Below are 12551 nucleotides of genomic sequence, written 5' to 3'. Positions count from 1 at the left end.
GACATCAGCAGTTCCTAATATGGCAGTGTCCAGTTCTCCTCCTCATCCACCCCACACTTTACATCTTACAACACCCTTAAATCAAGTGCACACTGCAGCCTACATATAGCGACCAAAAGCAGCACAGTATGCATTACCAGTCCATTACCAGCAGATTTATGTTATCACTACCTTACTTATGATAGTAACAGCAAGGCAAACCTGAAGAATATAATGGTCACTCCAAAATAATTTCAACATATAAAGCTTGTTTGAAACTCACTATGAAGGCATTACGACAGACTGATGAAAGCTTCAGTCGGTACTAAGGATGCACTGATATTAAAATGTTGGTCAATACCAATAAGCAATTATTATGGCCAATTATTAGCTGATATTAAAATTCTATACTATTTGGTTAAAATAATTGCTAACATATAGCAACTGTTCAAGTGTCAAGTAAGTTTCATTCGTAACGTTTCTCCATTTATTTGATATAAAAATGTCATACCGTATTGTCCCTTATAACCGGTTGTATAACAAGCCTATAAGCAAGCTTAAAGGTGCAGTGTGTGATTTTTAACGGCATCTAGTGGTGAGGTTACGAATTGCAACCAACAAAAGTTACGGTGGCCGACAGGAAAGTATGCCATCGTCTGAGACAGCAGAGAGTAGCCAGTTCAGCAATGAGGTTTCTTTACAAGGATAAATTAAGAAATTATGTTTACTTAATTATTCAGTAAAACTGCTCATTCTAAGGTAATACAAATATAACGGTTCATTAAGTAAGGTCTTTATACACCACTGAAAACTTATTTTTCAAGGTATTGATGAAACGCGCTCTGTAGCGCTGTTTGTTCGCTGTCGGCTACGGTAGAAACATGACGAAAACAATATGTCGACCTCCATAGAAGAGGGAGCCCGCGGTTATTGAGATATAAATGTCTCATTCTAAGGTAATAAAAACATAACGGTTCATTATGCAAGGTCTTTATACACCACTGAAAACATAGTTAGGGATCTTATATTGCATTGCTGTCAAAAGATCCTCAAAAATATTACACATTGTACTTTTAAAAGGTTAGTTCAAAAATGAGAATGATCCTATAAAAGCTTTATAATGGGAGTGAATGATAACTTAGATTTTGAAAAAAGCACATTCATTCATCATAAAAGTAATCCATACGACTCCAGGGGGTTAATAAAGGTCTTCTGAAGTGAAGCAATGTGTTTTTGTAAAGAATATCCATATTTATAACTTTATAACGGTAACGGTAACGACCGCATGCGAGTCGAGTTCCGGTGGAAGAGTAAGTAAATTATAGGATCATTTTCATTTTTGGGTGAACTAACCCTTTAATTGTTATATACTAGTTTGAATAGTTTTGTGTAGGCTTTCAAAATACTCCCTCAACCTTGCTCATCTTCTGAGTGGACATTTCTCTAAACCCGCCACCACAGAGAAAACCAACGCATGCAAAATCTGAGGTCAAATTAAATGATTTTGTTTTCCGCTACAGATATACAATTTTCAAAATAATATATTAATTTTAAAATGTAACATTAACATGACGGTAATTTAAACATAGTATTTGTATAAATAAAGCAAAACATTCATTGTTTAAAAAAAAGACTAGTATTTCCAAGTTGACTATTAGCAGCAGTATTGTTTAATCGACTAATCGAATATTCTCGCACATCCGTAACCCTTACACTCTAAATCTGAAAGTATGTCAGTTCTGCAACAGAAAAAAAAGTGCAGTGCAAAATCACTTGCCATCTGTATGGGGGTCTTGCAGAGGTCTCTCTCAGTCACGAGTCTCTCCTGGTCGGTGACGTAGAGGCCTTTCTGAGCGAGGGCCTGGATGATGGCGTTATGACCCAGCAGAGGTTTAGCGGCGTCGCTCCTGAGGATCAGACTCCCCGCGCGGCAATACAACTCCGCGGACAGCAGCAGAGACACAACCGGTGGCTTCACATGCTCCTGATCATACTGGTCCCGGTAAAACGGATCGTCCAACTCCACGGGTACACAGTCTAAAGAGAGAAAGAGAGAGACTGTGATTGATTACACAACCAAAACTGCACAAGAATTTGGAGGGTAATGAGAAAAAGTGATTACTTGAGCTAGTCATGTGAGGTGGGTAAAACATATTTGTCAAAAAACAGTTCTATTCAATTCTTCAGGTGGAAAAAAAAGAACTTAATGTCCCTTTAAATCTGATTCAGGATCAATGCTTGGTCGGACAGACTGATGTGAGGTCAATGAGTGGAATCTGAAAAGAAAGACACACTGTTTTCAGACTAATCCCATTATGGCTCTCACTTAATCTGATTTACTGAAGCTCTTCAGAATAGCACCATAGATCCAAACACAGAAAAAACAGACAGGTACAGGCATGCATGAATTCAGTCACACACAAAGACTGTAATCACTGGGCGACACAATGACACACACACAAACGTAAATACCCAGGTACAGGCCAGCAAAAATGAGTCAAGAGCACTTGCCCACAAAAATAAATCAGTTGTTATGCACGTAAACAGAAATTAACAACATCTGCAAACAGACTGACAATTCAGCTCTGTTTCTGACGCTGAAGTGCGACTGCAAATATCTGAGTCTAGAAGGCCAAGGAAATTCCTGGCATCCCATAATGCTTCAGTGTGAGTCAGACTACAGGCAATGTAGATTCCTGCTCTTTCCGGGTCATTTCCTTTCAGTATGTCTTTGTGTATGCGTGTTCTTTTTCTTTTTCAGCAGCAGGAAATCTGCCTTAGCAGGAAAACTGTCTTAAAGGTGCAGTACTGTTCCTGTTTAAAAATAAACATTACAAATAACAAAATGATGAAAAAAACTTTTAAGATTAAAATAAATAGATAGATATATAATAATGTCTATTAATCAGCTCAGTCTGTGTCCTTGTAGATTTTCTTTTTCAGCAGCAGGAAAAGTGTCTTAAAGGCGCAGTACAGTTTCTGTTAGATGTTCTTAAAAACATGCATTATTGTATTCGTGTTTAATGCCTGATACAGACTGTGTGATCGTAGCAGTAAACAAATAGTGAGATGATCATACTAAATTTCTGACACTGTCAGAAAATTATCACAGGCTATCTTGGGACACAAGATTGTGACAACGGCCGTCTTTGAACCTCTTTCACTGTACGACATAGGACCATCGTTTAGGAGCCACCACATCCATAGAAAATACCACTATCTTTTGTCTGCGTGGGACATCCCAAAATCGTACAATGTGTTCCGGGCAATGGGCATAAGTTATTTTTACAGGTGTCTTAAGTATGAATTCCCTAAACAGCTGTACTACGTTTGAACTGTACCTTAAGCACCTGCCATCCAGTTTAACCAGGCACTACAAGCCCGTAAAAGCATATAGCGTTTGCAAATAAATGTAAAATAACTAAATTGGTCAAGTTTCTTATGGGGCGTTTACATAAGATGCATTTTTTAAAATATAAAAATAAAATTATTTTTTATCTTTCACACTAATGATCCATTTCGTTGTTGGGTAACACTTTACAATAAGGTTCATTAGTTAACATTAGTTAACTACCTTAGTTAACATGAACAAAGAATGAACAATACTTTTACAGCATTTATTAAACTTAATTCATATTAATTTCAACATTTACTAAAACATTATTAAAATCAAAGGTTGTATTTGTTAACTGTGAACTAACATTAAAAAACAATGAATAGCTGTATTTGTATTAATAACATTAACAAAGATTAATACTCTAATACTCTATATGTATTGCTCATTGTTAGTTCATGTTTGTTAACAAATGAACCTTATTGTAAAGTGTTACCAGTTGCTGAATGACTAGCTGACCATCATTATCCATCCCTTATTCCCTCCATTAACATTAACTTAAAACTGCTGGCAACGGTCATTGGGTTTTCAATATTTACAGTGGCATCAGAAAACTCTTAAAATCATTCCCCCTAACCTTTATGAAAAGCTTCTACGTTAATGGAAACCCTTTCCCTGCCAGTCTTCACTAATTCAGAGCCAAAAACATAAAACACACACACACTCCTTCTGTAAAGATCACAGTTTTTCCTGAACATGCTCATAAAGAGCTGCCTGATTATGGAAAAGTTTTTCCCCTGCGTTTCATCCCAACTCAGACAGAGGCAGGAAGCGGCTCTCGAAGGCATGACAAACACAGGGAGGAAGCGAGGGGTCAGAGAGAGAAAAGCCTGAGGCAGCAAGTCACCACGACCCACAAAAGCCTTTCAAACCTCCAACTCTGTGCCTTTGTTGAAATGTTACAGTAAGAAAACATAACTCAGTTCATTTATGAAATTATAATCTGAAGGTTAATTAAAAATGTTTTTACTCCAGATAATATACATTAGGATTTTAAAGATATTCTAGGCATATGCTTATAATAATCATTCCAAACATATTGACTGACATGTTCTATGAACAACTTGTATGTTAAAGGAATAGTTCGGCCAAAAATGAAAATTCTGATTTACTCAAGATTTAATTCCAAACCCTTCAATGTTTACTTTCTTCAAAAAGACATTAAAAGCATTTTAAATGAATCATAAAAACGACATGTAATACTTATAGTGTTATCAAATAAAAAAAGAGACCAAAATTAAAGTCAAAATTCACTGATAATCTTCCCCTTCAGTTGTTCTCAACTAGTTTAAACTGAAGAACTGGTTCAATTTGTAAATGAATCACTAGACCGATATCTTGAGCAGGATTAAATAATAATTTATTAAACATATCGGATTCAAAACAACACTTTACAAATCAGGCAATGCTACTTCTCTTCTAAACTCTCCTGAACACAGAAAGGAGAGCTGGGCATACATTTGGGCATGTTTCTCACACCTTACTCCCTTATTTACTTTTATTATAGGCTAGTAAAAAAACAGAGGAAAGAAAAAAGAACAGCCAGAATATTCAAAAGTGTCGACTTTTGTGGAAAAAAATAAGTCATTCAGGGCATGGTGAGTTATTGATGACAACATTTCTTTAATATTTCTAGTGGCAGACTTGCCAGTTGCGATATATACATTTCTCATAACTTAGGAAAACATTCATTTAATCAGTCTCATCTAAAAATCTGCTGACACAATCATCTTAAGAAGCACATTCAGCGCTATTGATTTCTCATATATGTAACATCGACGTTACATACAGTGTGTTAGAGTTTCCAGCGAGAATAACAGTGCACAGAGTCACATGTGAACATCACACACTCCCAGCACCCCTCAGGCTTCAGTGATGTAACAGGAACGAACGCTCTCTGTCGTGGTATGTGCAGTATGCCACAGATGTAAGGCTGGGGGTAAAGACAGCACAACATGGACAACACAGCCACGAAGGCCTACAGGCACTCAAAACATCTGTTTGTGACCTTGTTTATTTTTCATTTCTGAGCAAAGTATCTGAATAAACAGACATCCACCAGACTCTCAATCTAAGGATGCCTTGCAATGGTGGGGCTCGTGTTTGTTTCTCATGCTGATCAGCAGTTTCATTCTGCTGTGAAGAACAGTGACTGATGGGGAGATGTTATCACACTTACAAAAACAGTACCATGGTACTCTTGGTATTTAGCCTACATGGCATATATAGGTAAATACGTTATTTTCACAGCCCACAACCCCCATAAATTTTATTACTATTACAGTTTTTCACAATTGATATATATCACATTTTTTGAAACCTTCACCCATTTTCTCACAACATTAAACACAAATCCAAATTTTCAAACTAACTCATAAAACTCTTGACTCTTCTGACAGAGTCAAACAATCGCTTCAAAACCATTTCACCTGTACTCAAAATCAAACAGATCATGCACACATGAGTCAATAATATATAAGCACAACAGATCATTCATTAGACACTACTGCAAACTGCAAAAGCCAAAAAGGTCAAATAAAACTCTAAATGAAAAGCATTTGCACTCAAATACTAAGTTGTAAGTTGTTCAACTACAAAATCAAGGTCAATGAGAGATTGATTCTGCTTCAGCATCATGTCTTCCTGCTGGCTCTGGCCTGAGGACTTTGTCCACATCACAGGCAATGTTGTCTCTTGCCAGGCAGAGAGAAAAACCCTCTAGTCTGACAGATCCAGCCCTGATAACACTCTTTACACCTTGCTCTTTCTCATCCTCTTCCTCCTGGCCCACCACCTCTTATATCTTCCTCTTCTCCCTCTCAGACTGTTTCCATCTATAGTTGGTATCAACATTCAGTTGATACCAACTCTGGATCTGGATAGGCTTTTGTTTTTTTACAGTTGGTATGATCACATCATTAGAAACCAGGTGTGAACAATTTTGAAACGTTGTGTGTAAACGATGAAATTGTTGTTAGTTGTGTTGAACTTTTGCCTCTTGTGTTTAGTGTTTTGCGACACAAATGTATCAGTGTGAAATCTGTGTGTGAGAATGTGAGATTTGCTAATAGTGTGTACTGCCTAAACTTGTTTAAGGTTTTGCAGAAAGAGTGATTTATTCGTCAGATTGGTTTAGGCTAGTGAGAATTTAGTTCAGAGAATGGGGTTAAGTGTTTTAACAATTATGAAAAACTGTATGCAATTAGTGCTTTTTTTGACCCACTTAATTTATTTAATTTTAAATTACTTCTATTGTCTTGGTTACTAAATATGGTTACTGTTGAATATACTGACAAGCATTCACGGCAACTAAAGTATACTTTATCATTTCTACTAAAAATTGTATTAAATATATTTGCAATTACACATTTGAAATTAATTGTATGTCACAATTTAGTAAATTTAAAGTATATTTAATTTCAATGTAAAACTGAGTAACAAAATCAGTTAAAATTCTAATCAAGTGCATGTGCTTTAGTATGTACATCAACTAGTACACTAATAAGTGTACTTCTTTAAAGCGTGACAAATGATTATTATATCATAAATTTACTTTCAATTAAAAATTTTCATTTTAAATTATTACAAAGTGCACTCTTTGAAAAGTGTACTTAAGTGTGTTAAGAAAAATAGCTACGAAATTCTAAGTATTACTTATTTCAGTAAGGGATAATCCAAGGCTAGCTGTGCATTAACCAATTTTAAATGCACACTGTGGAGGAAAAAGAAACACCCAACGTGAAGCAGAAATCGTTTAATGCACTGTTAGTCGTGGATTATCCCGCTTATACCATGGTCATTTACTAGCATTGACAAGTTAAAGCTGCTACTGATGTTTGCAGTGCAATATTTCACTTGAAGGGTCAAAATGATGGTTATTTCGTCAGTTAAGGCTCGGTAAATCTAACATTCTGCCACCTTTAATTTAGACAGAGATAGAGTAGTGCTGTAAGATTACATTTATTTGATTAAACTGACTGGAACTACCAGTGCCTTAAACAGTTTTAATGCATACCTTCCAGCCAATCTAAATTGAGTATTCAGACAGACCATGATATAATATAAATTATATAATGAAATAGATTAATCAAAAATATACTTTTCAGAATCAGAAAGAGCATTGTTGCCAACTGCCAAGTGTGTTTGCACACAGATAATTTTTCTTGGTAAAGGAAGCTTCCAGTGCACAAATATAAATACAACAACAAGACACATAAAACAGGGCTCCAGACTGCGACCATTTTTTGAGAATGTGCAGTTAAAATTTGACATGTTTGCATTTGTGCGAGTGCATAGTCGCACACTCAATCGGTGTCTGCCTACCTACACTTGCATTAGGGACTTATCTAATCTGTCACGTATTATCAACTACGGCAAATCAGCTATGTTCCCGTGGTTAGTCCTGTTTGGGTTTTTCCCTCTTGTGCACCTCGCTTTTAATTCACTAATTCAAAAGCAAAGTAAAATGCGAGCGTTTTCAATTAATACCTATGGAAGTTGAGTTTCCAGGAATGAACTGAAAACTCTCGAATCAGCAAAATCGCTTAAATAAGCGCTTTTACATTTCGCTTTGAAACCAAATCTTCCGCCATCGTCATTCAGCTCCTCACTCTCATGATAGGCTATATTAAACCTGACTCCTGATGCTGATCTGTGCTGCGACTCTCGCACAGCCTACATGGTGTTTATTTAATAGTTTTTGATCGTTTTTTATGGTTTTCATTTGATTGTTAAAAGTTTAAAACATTTTGCCAACATGAGGTCTCGTGTCACTGTCAGTCTTTTTACATCAGTGCAAAACTAAGGTATGCAGATAAAGACAACTATTCATCAGCATGCATTAATTAATACCATGTTGTATTAAAAAAATAATTGGGGCACCAAATCATGTGCTGATGCGACCAACTGAGAATGTTGATGGCATCAGTGGAAAAGTTAGTCTGGAGTCCTGTAAAAATAAAATTAAAGAATACAAATATGAAAAGTACAAAGACACAGAATAGGCATATTTACAGATATGAACATACGGTTAACAGTATTATGGATAGTAAATAAAAGTGAATTAACAAGATAGTGTGGGAGTATTGCACTAAGATTGGTCTTGGGAGGCATTTAACTGTTCAGGAGGGAGATGGCCTTTTAAGATTCGAAGTATACTAAAGCACACTTCTTTTTCACAAGGGCTGCTATGACCAAAAACGATGGTACCAGAGGAGTTTTTGTTCATGTCACTGTCAGCACTAATATAGGGGATTCAGAGACATCTGCAATAGAGATCAGAGTAAATCCATGCTTTATCAACCTCATTAGAGTCCATGTACACCAGCAAAAAAGCTTTTTACACAAACACAAACACACAAACACACACAATTCTGTCAGTAGTCTTCATCTTGGCCCTGATGCATTGCACTCCACAGGCGTCTCAGTTGTGGGCGCTCTAGCAATAAAAGCCACATTGCTTTATGTCCATGCAAGTTTGATTGTCTGTGTTTATGTTTATTCCAGCATCCCCCATAGGGAATTATTTTGGAAAATTTCAATCCTATTACAGTGTGCAGAAGCGGGGAATCTGTTTTGAGCATTTATTACGGACTGTGGAGACGGACACAGAGCCATAAGCCAGCCTGTGGCCTTTCATGAGTCTATGCAGGGATCTAGGCTAATGATTTCTGCAGACTTGGAAGTAGTTACCACCATGTAGATTTTTGTCAAATTCACTATTTTTAAACTATGTATACTTTTCATGAGACACATGTGCACTCAAAATGCCTTAAAATGACAGATTCTGGCCTGGTTTCACAGACATGGCTTAGATTAAGCCAGGATTAGGCATTAGTTCAATCAGGACATTTAAGTATTTTTTTTAAAGTGCCTTAGAAAAAAAACATTAGGCTAATGGTGTGCATTTCGAGACAAATCAATGGCAATGACATATTTTAAGATGCCAGTACAAGTTGTTTTCAGTTAAAACAGTTTATACATGCAGTTTAGTCTGGGACTATAGCTGAACCTTGTCTGTGAAAACTTTTAATCTTGTTTATATGACTCCTACGAGAACAACAGTGTTTATGCAAATTAGTTAATTTATTCTCTCTTCAAAATTGTGTTACCCATTAACAAAATCGCTCCATAAAACGCTCGTGTCGATACATTTTTAAATATGCCCTTCAGTGAAAAATTATAGGGAAGACCGGGGTATGTTGTCACTTCTTTACTCCAGTCAACATTTCTCATGGTAGGTTTATTTTTAAAGTCAATTTCGATATAGACATACTTCAGAGATTTGCCAACAAAAGGCATGTCTGCTGTTATTGCCAAGCAGGTAAAAAGACGTTTGACTGAATATGGTGAGCAATAGCGAGGCATGTTGACATACTAGCTACGGGGCAAGTTGTCACAATGTGGAAACTGGCATTAAACAGGCTTTACAGATAAATGTTAACAGTAACATAGTTAGGAAAGACAAAGCAATTACTGAAAGGGTATATTAAACCTGGAGATTTCAACCTTTTAAATGCTAGGCTACTGACTTCTAAATATAATTATCCTTGTGCAAGGGACCCATCCTAAACATTTAAAAGACATCTATATAGTATTTATACTGTGAAAAATTAATACTATAAATATCTAAAATGGGCTATTATTTATAAAATGTTTAGTTAATTGTAAGTTACATGATACTCATTATAATAATGTATTTATTTACACATAATTTTTTATACATATTAATATAGCCTAGTTAATTACTTTAATCTATTTAAATATAATATTTCATTATTTTGATTCCGCCCCCCCTGTAAAGAGCACTCTTGCGACCCACGAGGGGTCCGGGACCCCCAATTTAAAAACCAGTGTATCTAAGCAATTAAGATACAGTATTGCGGTTATTGACCGGACAACTTCGTCCAGCACTAAAAATATTGATTTTCAAACCTTCAAGCGCCACCTACCAGATCCAAAGGCTTTGGCGATGAGCCACGTCAAACTGCATGATATCTTGGCCCTTGTGAAATCATAGTGATCCACAGATTTGATGGTCGGCACGATGAACGTCCTCTCGCTCTCCTTGATCTCTGCGGCATCACCCATCTTGACATCTACGCGTGGCTGCATCACGTCCCACGGGACTATGAGATCACATTCCCATGCTCAAATATGATGAGAAATATAACGGATCGGCCCAATCACTCGTGCAGTCCAATAATCCTCCTCTCATATATTGATTATATATACATAAACAATCCCAACTGCATCCCCCAGCGCCGGATTAAATTTCCAACATGCGATTCCAAGCGTCTGCAGTAGTTCTCATCCGTTTCCCGGCATTATATCCTCAAGTTGGTGTAACGTTAGATGACAAAAATCAATATTTCATAGGTGACACATGCGCCATGATGAGGGATGTCACGTTTAATGGCTAGGAGAGGCGGTCGATGAGTTCACTGTTTTGTGTCATGATTTCTCCTCTTCTTTAACTTTTGTAACTGTCCTTAAATTCTCTTCTTCTCCCTGCACAGAGTCCGCCTGCCGCACTGGCCTGGAAAAAAAAGTAGAAAGATGAGTGCGCATGCGCGAAACGCCCAGACGCAGACAAGCAGTGCTGGCTGAGGTAGATTCATGCAGCTGTTAAATAAAACGAGATTTTACACACCTCATCTGTTTTATTACTTATCTACACTATTTTCTATTTTACACATCTATCCTTTTAGTTCTGTAAATATAATCAAACTGATAAGCTATGTTTGTAGGCTAGGCTGAACAAAAAAAAAACAGATAATTTTTGTATGCTAATGTTGAAATTGTTTGGGTTTAACTTGCTTGCTGTGAATTTTTAAAATGGAGACTTGATAAACTATGATAAATAGTGACTCAATTTACCCGAATTTTGCCTGCGTGTTTGTGTGTGTGTGTGTGTGTGTGTGTGTGTGTGTGTGTGTGTGTGTGTGTGTGTGTGTGTGTGTGTGTGTGTGTGTGTGTGTGTGTGTGTGTGTGTGTGTGTGTGTGTGTGTGTGTGATGTATATAAGAACGATTTCCTTTGAAACAATTTCACTCAGAAATTGCTAATAAACTTCACTAATAATTACAACAAACGGGAAGTAACATGAAAAACAAAAATTTGAAATACATTCTCCTATTATCTGTTTTATTTACAACAGTTGCTGTGCACAATATTCATTATAGCAAATATACATTTGTCTAGCCTATATTTATAAATGTTGTATCTGTTGGTGTTGACTCACATTAAGTGATATGAAAAGAAGAAATGGAAAGAGACTGCATCCAAAAATCAATCGAACATCAATCAATACGTCAATCAAATAATCAAAAAATATTTTTGATACAAAACCTTCAGTTGTTTTTCTAAATGTTTTAGCATGTTCAATCAATAAAAAAACTAATTATATTAATATCCTTTGAGACTGATGAGGTGGAGTATTAACTGTGACATTTACAGTAGAATAGTCAGTCCAAACTGTGTGATGTTGAGGCAGATGTGAGTCTTCAGGTTGTATTAGCAGCAGGAGTCATGGATCGCCTCTCTCAGACAGGAAGGGGTGTGACCATGTCTGTGGCGGCCTATGACTATCAGCTCTGGAGAATAGCTGTAATTACTACACACACACACACACACACACACACACACACACACACACACACACACACACACACACACACACACACACAACCCTTTCATCAAACAAACACAATCTCACAGCCTTTCATGTGTGAGGGAGTGAGGCTCCTAGTTCTCAGGCAAGACTGGAAGTCATTTATTGAGAGGGAGGGAGAGAGAGAGAGAGAGAGAGAGAGAGAGAGAGAGAGAGATGTCCAGATGTGACTGAAATCTCTCCTGCTAATTTTAGCAGTTGACTTCTACTCACTATTAAAGCTCCTGACCCTGTTTGAATGACATCACACCCATTATGTGCACTAATTCAGATGTCAAAAGACGGCTTGACTAAAAATAGTTAACTGATAAATAATTGATTCACTCTCACTGTACTGTCCGCCTGTTTGTGTTTTTCCATTTCAATGCAAGTTCTGTGCCAACAGTTCACCCCATAGGATGCACACAGAGTAATGTCGCCCTCTGTCGGATACCGGTACACACTGCACTACTTTTTGTTTTGGATCGATGAATGTAGGCTACAGCATTTTTACAGCTCGTAAACATTA

At 36.8% G+C, this 12551-nt stretch overlaps 1 protein-coding gene across 5 annotated transcripts in view; it reads right to left on the bottom strand.

Moving 5' to 3' along the window:
- camsap2b (calmodulin regulated spectrin-associated protein family, member 2b) overlaps positions 1 to 10936 on the bottom strand; it is a 53834-nt gene extending 42898 nt beyond the window's left edge. For 4 of the 5 annotated variants that reach the window (XM_077221958.1, XM_077221960.1, XM_077221959.1 and 1 more), the window contains exons 1-2: positions 10324 to 10936; positions 1757 to 2016 (exon numbers count right to left, since the gene is read on the bottom strand). In XM_077221958.1, the coding sequence (XP_077078073.1) occupies positions 1757 to 2016; positions 10324 to 10486 (423 nt within the window). In that variant the 5' untranslated portion in view covers positions 10487 to 10936. Of the gene's footprint in view, positions 1 to 1756; positions 2017 to 2101; positions 2256 to 10323 lie in introns of all 5 variants that reach the window. The other variant, XM_077221962.1, reaches the window with a different exon arrangement.
- Between the last annotated feature and the right edge of the window lie 1615 nt (positions 10937 to 12551).

Source organism: Siphateles boraxobius, unplaced genomic scaffold, assembly GCF_051911475.1.
Source record: "Siphateles boraxobius isolate OS27281-9 unplaced genomic scaffold, OSU_SipBor_1 86, whole genome shotgun sequence".
NCBI classification, from domain to species: domain Eukaryota; kingdom Metazoa; phylum Chordata; class Actinopteri; order Cypriniformes; family Leuciscidae; genus Siphateles; species Siphateles boraxobius.
Note: the sequence above shows the minus strand (reverse complement) of the source record. Positions and strands in the feature narration are given on the sequence as shown.